The following is a 17,175-nucleotide window of genomic DNA, read 5'->3' as shown; positions in this document are numbered from 1 at the left end:
ATGACCCTCTTGTTTTTACATTTTTACTGGTAATAGGCTTGTTTCACTTGCAGACAGACATATGATGTCTTTTCAGTGGTTGGTGTTGTCAAACATGCATACACACATTGTGTTGAATTTTGGTTAAGGGCCTTGCTTTAATCTTCATGGTATGTCAAGGAGTATTATTTTGCAATATTTGCAATCCTCAACGATGATTATTACTGGTGTGATATCAGTTATGCTGCTTCATTACATGGGGGAGACATATTGCTTTTGCCTTCGCCATCCATCCGTCTGTGCCTCTAAACTTGGTTTGTGGGCCATTTTAGTATCCCACAGGTGACTAGAGGGCCAGTCTACCATTGTTTTTTGCTGTAAATGAACCACAGGACCTCAGTGGAGGTAAAACAGTTGTTTTCAAAAAATGGCTCATTACACAATGTGTCTGAAACTAAGGGAGTGGATCCCTAAGGGGCCATTTTGGTTGCTCAGCAGATTATTCGGGACCATCGTTGGCCCTTTGACAAATGGCTCTTTGGCTGTTAAAGTAGTGCTGAAGTAGTAGACAGTCCGTCCGTCTGTCTGTATTAAGCTTGTCCAGCTTTCACAGGTAAAACTGCTGGCCGGATTTCGATGAATCTTCACTGGAGTGATCAGTACTAAGCCAACTTATGCATATCACCGGCACGTTTGGCTTCGCTGCACAAAATAGCCGCCAGAGCTAAAAATAGAAAAATCTTGTCTGGCTTTCACAAGTCAAACTGCTGGTTGGATTTCAACGAATCTTTACAGGTGTAATCAATACCAAGCCAAGTAAGTGTTGTGCATATCACCGGTACATTCCGATTTGCTACACTAAATGGTCGCCAGAGCTTAAAATAGAAAAATCTTGTCCGGCTTTCGCAGGTCAAACTGCTGGCTGGATTTCGAAGAAACTTCACTGGAGTGATCAGTACCAAGCCTAGTTGTGCATATCACCGACACATTCCGCTGTGCTGCACAAAATGGCAGCCAGAGCTAAAGGTATACATAGGGGGAGACACATGTTTTTGTGACAAAAACACCTTCTAGATACTATTTAGCTATTCTGATAACTGTATTTTGTAGATTTTTTTGCTGCCTGGATGGTATACTGCCTTGTTATGTATTGATAAACAGTAAAGTCTGATGAGAACATCAAATGCCCTTGTTAAAATTGCTGCCTAGTACCATGAAAACATAATGACCTCTTGTCCAAAACAGTCTGTTTAATTTATATCAGGGCATAAACTATCATATAATGTTATAGATAGTCTTAGACAAATGCCTCAAGTTTCATGATCTAAGTCAGTGATACATGGTAGACTGAATTATATATATTCATGGCTTATTCTTTAAACACATACAATCTTTAGCACAATTTATGGAAGGTAGTGTCAGAATTACAGACTGAAATGTTTTTGATTTGTAATAAATGTAAATAATGGTAGAACTAATTTATACTTTTTATTTATATATATTTTCAGGCATGTGAAATAATTAAATCTATCTTGAAGGACAGTCAGATGAAAGGATCTATGAAGTTAGAAGTTATTCAGGTTTTGATCAAATGTGGGATCAGTTGCTTTCAGTCTGATCTAGTGCTCTGTCTTGCTAACAAATTCACCAGTGATGATGAAAGGAAAACACTATTGCTTGATTTTGAGAAAAGGGACAAGTCTCTGACTGGAATATGTCGGTCAAGTTTAAGAGAACACCTGAGACTGTGTTGCAGGGGAAGATCTATTTATAGCAGCGTACAACAGTTACCTATTCCTCAAGTGCTAAAGGAGTATATAACCTTTGACAAAGACTTTAGAGTGTTCTGAAATAATTGCTTCTTTTGTTGATATTTGATCAGTTTTTTACATGTGATTTCAAAGCACATGTGTCTCGGTTGAAATAGCAAACATTTGTTGACCCTAAGACACTTCAGTTTAAGATGTTTCAACCTTTCCACTTAGGCCTTAGAAGGACATTTTGACCCTAACAGTAGATGTACTGAAAAAAAAAGTCAGATTACATGTACAGAAGCCAGTTTCCACCAAATAATAGACGAAAATTATACACGAATATAGTATCAGATTTCTTACCGTTGTTTCTTTAAAAAGAATTGAAATATACAGAACCTCTCTAAACCAGACAGCCTTGGGACCAAGGTTTTTGTGTGGTTTAGAGGGATATCTGGTTAAGAGGTGTTTTGCAAGTTGTTAAAAGTACAACTATTCTATAGATGAATTTACACATGGCCCAATCCTTAGCAATGGATGTAAAGTTTTGAGCATGCGCACTTTACGTAAGGCATAAAAAATGACCACACAGTATAAGCTATGTTAAAGTGATATCACATTTCAATCTATTTGATCAATATGAATCTGTATTATAATAAATTACCACTGCATGAAAAAGGAAAATATATGTAAATCTTTGTACATCTGCAACTGCCTTGCTCAAAATGAGATACTTCAACTAATGTGTATTTTAACTGATGACTAGGGATTCATAATGAACATGCAATACACTATTTTTCAGCAATATTGATCTTTCATCTCGTCAAATTTAGGTGGAAGAAAAATGAGAAATTGGTATTTTCCAATATATCAATTTAAAATGTTTCTATTTGTATGAACATTTCTTAACATCGATGATCTGACAGAGCTTACAACCTCTTGCAATTAACTTACATGTTAATATAATTAAAAGTCGAACTTTAAAGGTTACTTAAGGTTGATGAAGTATGGATTTCAAAAATTCAAGAACTAAAGATTTTTGACGGGGTTACAGATTTATTCAAACTGATGAACCCCTCCCCCACACACACACCAATAAAATCCCCGCAGTCCTCCATGCTAAATTTAACAAACACGGACACAATCCCTCCTTATCCAACTATACCTAAATGGGGATCAATTCATTCCATATTTAAACAGATAATTATCATCTTAAAATTCACTGTATCAGTTAACAGGCACTGCAGGTTTGACATGTTTGACAGCTACGGTAAATGTCTCTCGAAAAGAAAGTTGTGCTGACAGTCTACAAGAAAACATTAACTATGTTAATGCAAGGAAAAGGATGTAAGTTGTGGTTGTATATCATGCTCTATCACATCAAACAAAACTTCTCTAATTTGTCAAATGCAGAAAATAATCCAAGTGGAATCAAAAGCACATCAGTCCAAAAAACTTCCACAGATACAAGATTCAACAGACCATTGAATTATCCAGCAAAAGTTTCAACGCCTTTGAACTCTCAATTTAGACCACCCTTGGAAAAGCAAAATCACCAAAATGAACTAAAAGCAGATGAGACGTCTTTGATTTTTTGTGCATAATGTCAGTGACAGTAAAAGAAGCGCCACAGATGATACAGTTCAGTCAGAACCTGAAAATGAAGATATGCCTTTAGGCGATACATCCTCAGTTGAAAGCTTTGAACTTTGAGAAAAGGTGTATATTACATAACACCAAAACTTGAAATAAAAAGTTTATTCTGGGTGAAAAAGTCCTCAACCCTTCCTATCCAGCCAACAGAAACTGCTTCCAAAGGCAACAGACGGAGCCAGCTGGCCCCAAATGTAACACCTGATGACACCACATCAGTAAAAAGTTACAATTCTACAAAGGAAAATAAGGTATCAGAAATGCTCTGCTGAAGACAAAAACCAAATTCCAACGCAAACTTATGAAATACATGTACCAACTACTGTTACCTGTGTTATAGCGACACAATGTGGTGATATAGTCAAACATTGCAGAGAGTGCATAAACATAAAAGAAGAGTTGAAATCTGAAAATGAAAAACTGAAAACATTCAACAGTCAATTAACCAAACAACTTTAAGACAATGGAAAACCTACACACAGTTGTTTAACTGGACAACTGCTCGTTCTTGAAGAAGAATTGAAAAAACAACAAACAAACCAGTCATTAAAACAAGAAAATAAAAGAGGCTATTTGGTTAGAACTAAAATTTGGTAAACAAAAAACCTTTCATTATTGGATATATTTACAGACCACATTTATCCTTAACTATGTGGAATGATAAAATTGAAGATATATTAGATAAGCTGTAGATGGAAGATGAGGAAATCATTCTTTTTGGAGACTTTAATTGTAACTTTCAAAATCAGTTTCTTCAAAACAAAAATGGAATGATATAATTAATACTTTTAATTTAAACCAACTTGTCACAAAACCTACTAGAGTCACAAAAACATCATCAGCTATTATTGACCATATCTATTCCAACCAGCGACAAAATATTCCTTCAAAGTTAAAACAGTCAAAAGTCACACGTATTTACAGAAAAATACAAAAATCTGATAAGAACAACTATAGACCAATCATATGTAAAATCTTTGAGAAACATGTTTCGATTCATCTCCGATCTTAGAATCTCACAAGTTGATTTTCAAAAAGCAGTCTGGCTGGAGAACCTGCCTGTGCCTGGAAACAATCCTATCCCACGAAACAATTCTTTATATTCGGTCAATATAGTCTATTTCTCTAGAATAGTATGTGATTCTTTGTCTATTGCATAGGTCAGCTTAATTAGGACTAGGTCAACGGATGTCTGGTAAAGCTGGAAATTAACTGCCTACAACATAGAATAGGGTATTCACTTGGTAGCTAGATGTCAAATTAACCTTCCCCTGAACTGGAATGAGATCATTTAGTGTAAGACGATAATCTCTGACCGGAGGGTTTCAAAGGGCCCATGAAACCAAGTTTCTGGAACATTTTTTCAGGGATAAGATTCCATTGGGACCCAGTTTCAACTTTAAATTCTGAAGGGGTTTTATGAACAGAAATTTCAACATTTGCGCAGTCGCAGTTGAGTTCTGTCACGGAAAGTTCAAACGGTTCCTTTTCATTTTGCACTCTCTGACTTTAAAAGATGTCTATCATAAATGACATTGCTCTTGGGTTTGCAGACCAACAAACTTCCACAGATACAAGATTCAACAGACCATTGAATTATCCAGCAAAGGTTTCAACGCCTTTGAACTCTCAATTTAGACCACCCTTGGAAAAGCAAAATCACCAAAATGAACTAAAAGCAGATGAGACGTCTTTGATTTTTTGTGCATAATGACAGTGACAGTAAAAGAAGCGCCACAGATGATACTCTCAATTTAGACCACCCTTGGAAAAGCAAAATTACCAAAATGAACTAAAAGCAGATGAGACGTCTTTGATTTTTGTGCATAATGTCAGTGACAGTAAAAGAAGCATCACGGATGATACAGTTCAGTCAGAACCTGAAAATGAAGATATGCCTTTAGGCGATACATCCTCAGTTGAAAGCTTTGAACTTTGAGAAAAGGTGTATATTACATAACACCAAAACCTGAAATAAAAAGTTCATTCTGGGTGAAAAAGTCCTCAACCCTTCCTATCCAGCCAACAGAAACTGCTTCCAAAGGCAACAGATGGAGCCAGCTGGCTCCAAATGTAACTCCTGATGACACCACATCAGTAAAAAGTTACAATTCTACAAAGGAAAATAAGGTATCAGAAATGCTCTGCTGAAGACAAAAACCAAATTCCAACGCAAACTTATGAAATACATGTACCAACTACTGTTACCATTATCATTTAGTGAACTTTCTTTGTGCTGGTTTGAGTCGTACCTGAAGAATCAAACACAATATGTCCAAATGAATGATATTAAATCTTCTTTATCGTATATAAAAACTGGTGTTCCTCAAGGATCTATACTTGGCCACTTGTTCTTTTTGATATATATAAACGATCTTCCATTGGTTGTTAACTCAAACACTGACATGTATGCCAATGATTCTACAATGCATGTAAGCGACCATAACGTATCTGATATCGAAAGAAAATTGCAAATTGATATTATCAAAGTTAATAATTGGTGCATGTCTAACAATATGGCTCTCCATCCAAATAAGACAACCAGTATGTTAATTGGTACCAACAAGAAATTAAATAAAGTAAGAAACATAAATCTAACTCTAAATGATAACTGTGTTCAAAATGTATCATGTCAAAAATTGTTAGGTGTTTATATTGATAAAAATTTAAATTGGGATCAACATGTAAAAAAGGTGTGTGAAAAACTGCCCTCTAAACTGTATCTTTTTTACAGAATATCTAAATGCTGACATGAAGAATATGTTTTATGACTCATACATTTTACCGATTTTTGACTATGCATCCACTATATAGGGAAACTGCTCTAAAGGAAATATAGAAAAAATCTTTAAAATTCAAAAGAGGGCAGCTCGACTTATATTGAAAGTACCCTTCCAGACATCATCCAGTACTCTCTTTTGTGAACTTAAATGGTTAACTTTTCCAAACAGGATTAAATACAATATTGGTGTTTTGGTTTATAAAGCATTAAATAAACTTGCACCATCTTATATTTGTGACACTATTGGAATTTGTGACAATACATACTATAGCCTTCGTTCTAATACGAAATTTGATCTACAGCACCTTCGACCTAAAACAAACTTTCTTAAACGTTCGTTTTCTTTTATGGCTGTAGAAATTTTGAAAGATATACCTTACTCAATAAGAAATGCTAGCTCAGTAAATTCATATAAATATTTACTTAGAAACTTTCTTTTAATCAATACAGTGTAGAGTTATGTTATGTGACTGTTAACATGTGTTTTTCTTCTTTACAAGTCTGCTCTATGGAATGACTGTGACATTTTCATTTGTATGAGTAAATGGTTTTGTGTTTGTTAGAGGGCCTCATTGAAAATAAGATTTGTATGTTATGTATGAAACTTAATGAGTCTTACCCTCTTTAAATAAAGAATTTATTATTATTATTATTATTATTACCTGTGTTATAGCGACACAATGTGGTGATATAGTCAAACATTGCAGAGAGTGCCTAAACGTAAAAGAAGAGTTGAAATCTGAAAATGAAAAACTGAAAACATTCAACAGTCAATTAACCAAACAACTTTAAGACAATGGAAAACCTACACACAGTTGTTTAACTGGACATCTGCTCGTTCTTGAAGAAGAAATGAAAAAACAACAAACAAACCAGTCATTAAAACAAGAAAATAAAAGAGGCTATTTGGTTAGAACTAAAACTTGGTAAACAAAAAACCTTTCATTATTGGATATATTTACAGACCACATTTATCCTTAACTATGTGGAATGATAAAATTGAAGATATATTAGATAAGCTGTAGATGGAAGATGAGGAAATCATTCTTTTTGGAGACTTTAATTGTAACTTTCAAAATCAGTTTCTTCAAAACAAAAATGGAATGATATAATTAATACTTTTAATTTAAACCAACTTGTCACAAAACCTACTAGAGTCACAAAAACATCATCAGCTATTATTGACCATATCTATTCCAACCAGCGACAAAATATTCCTTCAAAGTTAAAACAGTCAAAGGTCACACGTATTTACAGAAAAATACAAAAATCTGATAAGAACAACTATAGACCAATCATATGTAAAATCTTTGAGAAACATGTTTCGATTCATCTCCGATCTTAGAATCTCACAAGTTGATTTTCAAAAAGCAGTCTGGCTGGAGAACCTGCCTGTGCCTGGAAACAAACCTATCCCACGAAACAATTCTTTATATTCGGTCAATATAGTCTATTTCTCTAGAATAGTATGTGATTCTTTGTCTATTGCATAGGTCAGCTTAATTAGGACTAGGTCAACAGATGTCTGGTAAAGCTGGAAATTAACTGCCTACAACATAGAATAGGGTATTCACTTGGTAGCTAGATGTCAAATTAACCTTCCCCTGAACTGGAATGAGATCATTTAGTGTAAGACGATAATCTCTGACCGGAGGGTTTCAAAGGGCCCATGAAACCAAGTTTCTGGAACATTTTTTCAGGGATAAGATTCCATTGGGACCCAGTTTCAACTTTAAATTCTGAAGGGGTTTTATGAACAGAAATTTCAACATTTGCGCAGTCGCAGTTGAGTTCTGTCACGGAAAGTTCAAACGGTTCCTTTTCATTTTGCACTCTCTGACTTTAAAAGATGTCTATCATAAATGACATTGCTCTTGGGTTTGCAGACCAACAAACTTCCACAGATACAAGATTCAACAGACCATTGAATTATCCAGCAAAGGTTTCAACGCCTTTGAAGGGGTTTTATGAACAGAAATGTCAACATTTGCACAGTCGGAACGAGAAATAAAATTTGTTACCGTCCAAATTTGAAAATCCAAACTTTCACTCGACAAGTCTGACTCCTTTGTTTCGTTCACTGTATTTCCAGATTTTCACAAAGTATGAAAATGTTTCACATTTGTAGCACTTTTGTCCTTGTGCTGGACATTCTTTAAAATGAAAATGTTTTTTGTGTCCACAACGCTCGCATGTGGTCTTCTTTTCCCATTTTTCTGATGATGAGATTGTTTACATCCTTTATCTTCACCCTTTGAATTCTGTCGGTCTCGACATTGTTGAATTGCGTCAACAGATTGTGGTGGCTGACTTAGTTCATAGGTATGTGCAATGTCTGTGCACCTTTCTAACGTTAGGTCTGATCCATGACCAGTTACTCTGATTTTCCCAGACCTAACGCCAAATTCAGTGTGATCACGGATTAAGTCCTGCTGAATCCCTGTCGGATAATTGCAATCTTTTATTAACGTTTTTGAGTTCTGTCACGGAAAGTTCAAACGGTTCCTTTTCATTTTGCACTCTCTGACTTTAAAAGATATCTATTATAAATGACCATGCTCTTGGGTTTGCAATTTATCGAACTTTTCCTAGTTTGCTTTTAGTTTCTTCTTTTCTGTGTTAATAAGTTCCCATGTGGAATAACTTTGTCTTCCTTTTGAGCCAGCCCACAACATCAAGTAGTTACATTGCACTTCCTCTGATTTGGTTGATAATGGGTCATTGAACATAAACTCTTAAGTGTTCTTTGATTTAGCGTTTGAATGCATTGTTCTCTTGATTCCCAATCCATTTTGGGGTTGCTTTAATGATTATTGTCCATTTTTAGCTCACCTGTCACAAAGTGACAAGGTGAGCTTTTGTGATCGCGCGGTGTCCATCGTCCGTCCGTGCGTCCGTAAACTTTTGCTTGTGACCACTCTAGAGATCACATTTTTCATGGGATCTTTATGAAAGTTGGTCAGAATGTTCATCTTGATGATATCTAGGTCAAGTTCGAAACTGGGTCACGTGCCTTCAAAAACTAGGTCAGTAGGTCTAAAAATAGAAAAACCTTGTGACCTCTCTAGAGGCCATATATTTCACAAGATCTTCATGAAAATTGATCAGAATGTTCACCTTGATGATATCTAAGCCAAGTTCGAAACAGGGTCACGTGCCGTCAAAAACTAGGTCAGTAGGTCTAAAAATAGAAAAACCTTGTGACCTCTCTAGAGGCCATATATTTTAAAGATCTTCATGAAAATTGGTCAGAACGTTCACCTTGATGATATCTAGGTCAGATTCGAAACTGGGTCACGTGCCGTCAAAAACTAGGTCAGTAGGTCAAATAATAGAAAAACCTTGTGACCTCTCTAAAGGCCATATTTTTCATGGGATCTGTATGAAAGTTGGTCTGAATGTTCATCTTGATGATATCTAGGTCAAGTTCGAAAGTGGGTCACGTGTGGTCAAAAACTAGGTCAGTAGGTCTAAAAATAGAAAAACCTTGTGACCTCTCTAGAGGTCATATATTTTAAAGATCTTCATGAAAATTGGTCAGAACGTTCACCTTGATGATATCTAGGTCAAGTTTGAAACTAGGTCACGTGCCATCATAATATAGGACAGTAGGTCAAATAATAGAAAAACCTTGTGACCTCTTTAAAGGCCATATTTTTCATGGGATCTGTATGAAAGTTGGTCTGAATGTTCATCTTGATGATATCTAGGTCAAGTTCGAAACTGGGTCACGTGCGGTCAAAAACTAGGTCAGTAGGTCTAAAAATAGAAAAACCTTGTGACCTCTCTAGAGGCCATACTTGTGAATGGATCTCCATAAAAATTGGTCAGAATGTTCACCTTGATGATATCTAGGTCAAGTTTGAAACTGGGTCACGTGCCCTAAAAAACTAGGTCAGTAGGTCAAATAATAAAAAAACCTTGTGACCTCTCTAGAGGCCATACTTTTCATGGGATCTGTATGAAAGTTGGTCTGAATGTTCATCTTGATGATATCTAGGTCAAGTTTGAAACTGGGTCAACTGCGGTCAAAAACTAGGTCAGTAGGTCTAAAATTATTAGAATCTTTTGACCTCTCTAGAGGCCATATTTTTCAATGGATCTTCATGAAAATTGACCTGAGTATTCACCTTGATAATATCTAGGTCAGTTTCAAAACTGGGTCACGTGCGGTCAAAAACTAGGCCAGTAGGTATAAAAATAGAAAAACCTTGTGACCTCTCTAGAGGCCATATTTTTCATGAGATCTTCATGAAAATTAGTGAGAATGTTCACCTTGATGATATCTAGGTAAAATTCAAAACAGAGTCACATACCTTGGAAAACTAGGTCAATAGGTCAAATAATAGAAAAACCTTATGACCTCTCTAGAAACCATATTTTTCAATGGATCTTCATGAAAATTGGTCAGAATTTTTATCTTGATAATATCTGGGTCAAGTTCAAAACTGGGTCACATGAGCTCAAAAACTAGGTCACTATGTCAAATAATAGAAAAAACGATGTCATACTCAAAACTGGGTCATGTGGGAAGAGGTGAGCGATTCAGGACCATCATGGTCCTCTTGTTTATGTTTGTTCCAAAAGTTTATTCCAAACTTATAATTTAATTTATTTTATGCTAACTAATGAAATACTGTAGTCTATCATTTAAAATTTTTTATATCTCATCACTCAGACACTGTGAAAATATGAAATCTACATTTTCACACTGTGAGAGATACAGCTCCGCCCCCTGATACATTGTGTGTGAATTTTAAATTATTTGCTTAAAACAGGATGAAAATTGTAGTCGCACTTGGTTCTTTCTGGTATATTTCTCGATTCAAATTATTTTACTTAATGAGAATTTCATAACGTTATGCAGCAAAGAATCAAATAAAATGGAACTATATGTTGTGTGCGTCTTTCTATAATGTCATAACACGTCTGACGTTATGTCTGTTTACGCGTGTCTGTTTCCCGCGGGGAGATTAAAAATTGTTGCAAAATGCACATCTCAACGTAATTGAGCATAAAATAAAAAGAAAATTTTTTTTCGTGAATATTAAATATATCTCACCTCGACACTTCTCAGTAAGATATATTCCATATTCACTCAAAACAAACCAAATATCCTCTATTTATTTTATGCTAACTAATGAAATACTGTATTCTATCAGTTAAATATTTTCATATCTCATCGCTCACACTGTGAAAATATGAAATCTATATTTTCGCACTGTGAGAGATATGAGCTCCGCCCCCTCATACATTGTGTATGAATTTTAAATTATTTGCTTAAAGCAGGATGAAAATTATAGTCGCACTTTGTTCTTTATAATATATTTCTCGATTCAAATTATTTTACTTAAGGACTATGCTATTTCGAAATTATGAATTAGGTGGGTGGGGTACATGATATTATTTCTGAGGAATTTCGAAGGTACTGTAAAACAAACGTTATTCCAATGTGACAATACATTAAAACCATGAAGTGCTGGTCTCTTACTTTAATTAAAAGACTAAAGTGGGAAAAGTTATCAGTATGGTTATGTCACAATTTTCGGTGCAAGTATTCTATGTAATCATGCATAACTGCGAAAAAGTATAGCATACATAATAAAGCTGAACTATCCGTGTAAATGAGCTGAGAGCTATTTTTCTATTTCCGTTTATTACTTTTCTAAAAAACACATTACAATTTACCAGGTGATGGCAAAATTTGTCATTTTTGTGCATATGCCTTTACACATTAAAGAAGTCCGAACTATAGGTATGGTGTGCGAGAAGGGCCTGAGCGCTTACGTAGTGCTCATTTACACGGATTGTACTGCTCAGATAAATATATATATAACTTTATCATAAGTCCGCAAAGTGCAACAAAAGAAATAGCAGTATTAATTTTGTAATAATATTTTTATGAGGTATGTCTGACAAATGACATCGAGAATTCAAACTGACCTTTTAGAAAGCTGCATTTTCAAGTACCTGATATCTTCCACTTTGGTTAAAAAAGCATTTTTACAATAGATAATTACTAACTACAGAAGGTAATAAAAATACTCTTGACCTAGAGAATGCTACAACCTACTAAACTTCAAAGCTTAAGTTTAAAATTATATTGAACACGTTTGCTTTAATTTAAGATGAAAATTAAACTAGAACTCTTATGATAAAAATCGCATAGACCATTTCGGACAGGTAAGACAGTGAGAAAGCAAACATATCGTACGTATTATTTAGCATGGATGATTTGCACTGTGAATACATATTTTTTACACTTAACATTTAATTCCGCGAGTACATACACATATACATATATATTTACCTTTACCTTTATACACTAGGAATATGTTCGTTTTACATGTAAGATCAAGGCATTAACCCCTCGTGAAAATATAATGCATGTGGCGTTCACTGTTGATATATAATTGTAATATCATGTCTTGACGTTTCACTGAAACAAACAAATACCCTTTTTGCATATTCATTTATATAAAAATATAAACAAACAAACAAACAAACCAAAGCGGGAACAATGTTTATTTTGTTTGATTGAGAGTAACACCGAAACGACACAATGAACTTTTCCCAGGTTTTGTTGGTGGAGAAAGACTCCAGGTGCCCCTCCAGACATTTTTTTGGAGCTCAGACTAGTACCTAGCTGGATGGCTTCCTTACGTGAAAAGTTTTACACCTCAAGTGAGGTTTCGATCCCACGTGGGTGATGGGCGAGGAATTCAAAGCCAGCGACCATGTATATCATGCTTTTCTTTTGCTAGTATAAAACTTAAATATTCAATTAAATTTCGTGAACATAAATGATACTCTTAATGATATTTACCGTCAGAAATTACAAATGGTTGGCCGAATACACCATACTTTTAATTACAAAAGTTTACACACCATGAGGGTCGGAAAGCACGGAATTTACGTTCTTAAACGTATATGTGAATCGTCTTGTTTGAAATGTAAACAAAGGAATAAAAGTAACTGTTTTCATGTTCGTGGTAAAGATCGAACAGTGTGATTGTCAATGTTCCCGATACGGAATATATATGAATGTATAAACACGGGCCGTTTCATCTAACAACATAGTAAGCGATTGTTTATTTATTGTATTTATGTTCTAGTAACCTTTGACACTGATTTCGAGGACAAGCCGGGTTTGTGACATATACATGTCTGTTGTTGGGCTGGAAAAAGATAGGTCCAAAATTTAAACTAAAAGCTATATTCCATAAATTCTTCGTTATTTCTGTGCATACAATTCGGTTGTTTAAAGGTTAGAATATCAGAAAATTACAGGAATAAAACATATCTTTGAAAAAGTCCCGATCATTCATCATTTGTTTGGTTGGCGCATGATTACAAATTTAATGTTAGTAGGGTGTGATGTCCATGAAGCCGTGTAATGTGATAATTTTGATGACACGTTGATTTTATTTTGTAATTGTGAGTGATCGTTAAGTGATCAGAAATATCGGACAGTGGAATGTTATAAAAAAAGTGATGCTTTATTTAGATTAGAAAGTGAATCATACTATACAATAAGGAAACCTAAGGTAAAATACTCCTTTTATTTCGTTCTCTGAAGAAAACATGGCTGACATATTTTTGTAAAAAAGCGGTGCACGTGTGATTTGTGTAACACAGTTTAACGACGATTTCTTAGAAAACTAACGCTCAGCTCATTTACACTGACATATCCCTGATTGATGAATATATATATTATATAAATATGAGAGACTTGTGGTACCAAATACTTGCACCGAAAATTTCTATGCATTTCCTTCTAGTACACTGTTGGGACATGCTTTTGAGTGTCACTGATACTTTATAATTTACTCGGAGATACATTTTTTCATTATCATTACTTTCTCTTTGATCCCCGTGCATTTCTCGTGTTGTTACGACATTCTCAGTTTTACATAGGAATTTTGCATTGTCAAAATAGCATAGTCCTTAAAGAGAATTTCATACCGTTACGCAGCAAAATATGAAACAAAATGGAACTTTACATTGCATGCGTCTTTATAACGTCAAAGCACGTCTGATGTCGTGTCTGTTTACGCGCGTCTGTTTCCTGAGCTGAGATTAAAACAGTTGCAAAATGCATTTCTCAACGTAATTGAGCATAAATAAAAAGAAAATTTGTTTGTTTTTCGTGAATATGGAATATATCTCACTTCTCAGTGAGATATATTCCATACTCACTCAAAACAAACAAGTATCCTCTATATATTATCCTGCTCTTGACACCATGTTGTATTTGTTCTTATACGAGGGTTGTCCCAGAAAATCGCGAACTTTTTTTAATTATTTCGAAAATAAGCGACGCATGAAATAATTGTTTTAACTGGTGTTATTTCAATGTATACTTGACAGGACTATATAGTTTAAAATTGAATACCTCATATTATTTGAGTATTATTTAAATAATGGATGGCAGTCAGTGCTAGTTGGCGCACGCTCAGTTTTCCTCCTACAAAAAGAAGTGGCTTCCATTTAAACTTGTGTAACTTACCCGATATACATCTCATAGGATTAAAATTTATATCATCTTTAATGGCAATGTGTGACACGTAATTATGTTGCATTTCAAGTCTTTGACATCACTTGCTTTAAAATAGTGATGTAGTTTTGAATGTAACGGTCGCACACACTTTCTGAAATTGCGACGTCATGTAAGTTCGCAACGCAGAAAGTATTAATAAAATATTGTGTAGGTCGCACTATGACTCCTTCACAAACAAAACGGGACACGGAAAATTCTGGAAGTCGGGCAAATGTTAGCAGGACACTTGTCTTTACGTTGCACAAACGTTTTAAGGAAGGTTGGGCGAGTGATTCAAAGAGAGGGCGACAAAATATGTTTAATACTTTCTGCGCCCACAAATTGTATATACAAACATGAGTACTATATTCAACTTAACAAAGTTTGATAAAAAGACATACATCAATCAAAATAGTACAAACAAACAAAGAAATTTTTAATCGAATGGATTGGAAAACAAGCTACTTAAAACTTATATGAATTCCGCTCCATTCCACTGTGAACTTATCTGATGTTGTCATTTCTGAAAATATGTGTGACCGTTACTTTCAAAATTACATCACCATTTTAATATAAGTGATGTCAAAGACTTGAAGCGCCACATGTTGCCATTGACGACGATATAAACTTTTATCGTGTGAGATGTATATCGGGAACGTTACATGAATTTAAAAGGAAGCCGCTTCTTTTTGTAGGGGGAAAACTAAGTGTGCGCCGACTAGCACTGATTGCCGTCCATTATTTAAAAATACTCAAATAATATGACAGATATTTATTTTTTAAACTCTATAGTCCAGTCGAGTATACATTGAAATAACACCAGTTGAAATAATTATTTGATGCGTTGCTTACTTTCGAAATAACAAAAAAAGTTTGTGATTTTCTGGGATAACCCTCATACTTATTGAGATATAAATATATAATTTATCAAAACACAACAAGTGCTAACTGCACAAGGTATTTATTTAATCTAATTCTGGAAGTGGCGGCAAAGTAGTAAATATGTGTACCAGAAATGAGCATGCACAAGAACTGAAGTGTAGTTCAACCTGATATCACAACAATCAAGACCTACAAAATCAGAAACTCGCATATAAACTCTAAAATTAGGAAATCAACCTATTGAATGTACAGAAAATGAAAAATTGTATGGACTCAAATGGAAAATACAAGTAGAAAAAAACACTAAAGAAAGAAAAAAAAAACAAGGATGAATATCCAATAGAGTCACGTTCTAAAAATGCAGCCTCCCCCAAATGTAAACCCAGCATGCTGACGCGCATACAACCAACACACACACTCACACAAAGCAAACACACAAGGACAAAACAAACAAATAAAGGAACACAGTGGGGCACCGGCTTGAAATGGTCAGTGGCAAAATCATCACAGGGGTGCTTAAACCAGTTTATGGTGCATCTAACCTCACTCTTACCCTCACCATGTTCCAAAGTGTAAATAAAATTTTTTGGTATTCGTCAGTCCTCATTCACAGATTCTTAAGATCTTCTAAACCGCAAGACCAGTTTCAGAATGTTGTTTGTATCATCATCTTTGAGATTCCCTCTAGGTCATCAAAACAGAATTCTGGTTACCATGACAACGCAAAAGAAAACAAGTAAAATAACACATTTACCTGGGGTCTCATTTTTAAATGTTGTTTAGTTTATGCTCTTCCAACTTTATTCAGATTATTAAAATTTGTCAAACTACATAGTCATCAGAGATACAAAGGCAGTCACTCATGCGGCCAAATTCATCTTCTACCAGTACAGACACGGAGCCACTTGACCAGACAGGGACAGAGTGAGTACAGGGAAATATATACATATATTTTAAACATACAGGCATGTCTGGCTAACTTATCATAATGTTTTGTGAATAGACAGGCAGGTTCTTTAATGTGCTTGGTGTAAAGCACCAATACCTTGAAAAGTCGTCTTTCCTGGGAAGAACTAGTACCTGCACCTCTTAGTTGGTTTGGAGACATTCAAAAGTATCTTAGAAATTTTCAGTGCTTAGACAGAGATCCGAATTATTTCATCCACTGGTGTCAATTTAAAATAATTTCATTGGAATGTTACTACCATCTTGTCCAAAAGACGGAGTGCGTTTTCTTGATGGGAACATTTGCAGGCTAATATTCAAAGTAAATTTTGCAGAAATGTTTGTTTTTTTGAGTCTATCAAAAGTATTAACTGTCTGAGATTTGAAACTAAAACAAGTGACCTTTTGTGGCTCCCTTGATCTATAGTAAGATTGTTCTCATGAGAATACATTTTAATATTTTGGTCAAAAATATATTCCCTGTATAAATATAGTATAAATAAACTCGCTGTATAGTTATATATCCTGTATAAATAAACTCACTGTATAGTTATATATCCTGTATAAAACCTTCCCTGTCAGTATTCTGAACCAGGAAAATTTGAGCACACATATTTGTTTCTAACATTTATTTTAAGTGAATA

The 17,175-nt window shown here is 34.8% G+C and overlaps 1 protein-coding gene across 1 annotated transcript in view; it reads left to right on the top strand.

Moving 5' to 3' along the window:
- The window catches only part of LOC123537764 (ankyrin repeat domain-containing protein 50-like), a 41,821-nt gene extending 30,972 nt beyond the window's left edge, over positions 1 to 10,849 (top strand). Inside the window, exon 6 of the mRNA XM_045321544.2 lies at positions 1,488 to 10,849. Within this exon, the coding sequence (XP_045177479.2) occupies positions 1,488 to 1,829 (342 nt within the window). The 3' untranslated portion in view covers positions 1,830 to 10,849. The remainder of the gene's footprint in view (positions 1 to 1,487) is intronic.
- The last annotated feature ends 6,326 nt before the right edge of the window (positions 10,850 to 17,175 follow it).

Source organism: Mercenaria mercenaria, chromosome 18 (genome assembly GCF_021730395.1).
Source record: "Mercenaria mercenaria strain notata chromosome 18, MADL_Memer_1, whole genome shotgun sequence".
NCBI lineage: Eukaryota > Metazoa > Mollusca > Bivalvia > Venerida > Veneridae > Mercenaria > Mercenaria mercenaria.
The sequence above is the reverse complement of the archived record's forward strand: the minus strand, read 5'-3'. Positions and strand labels throughout refer to the sequence as shown.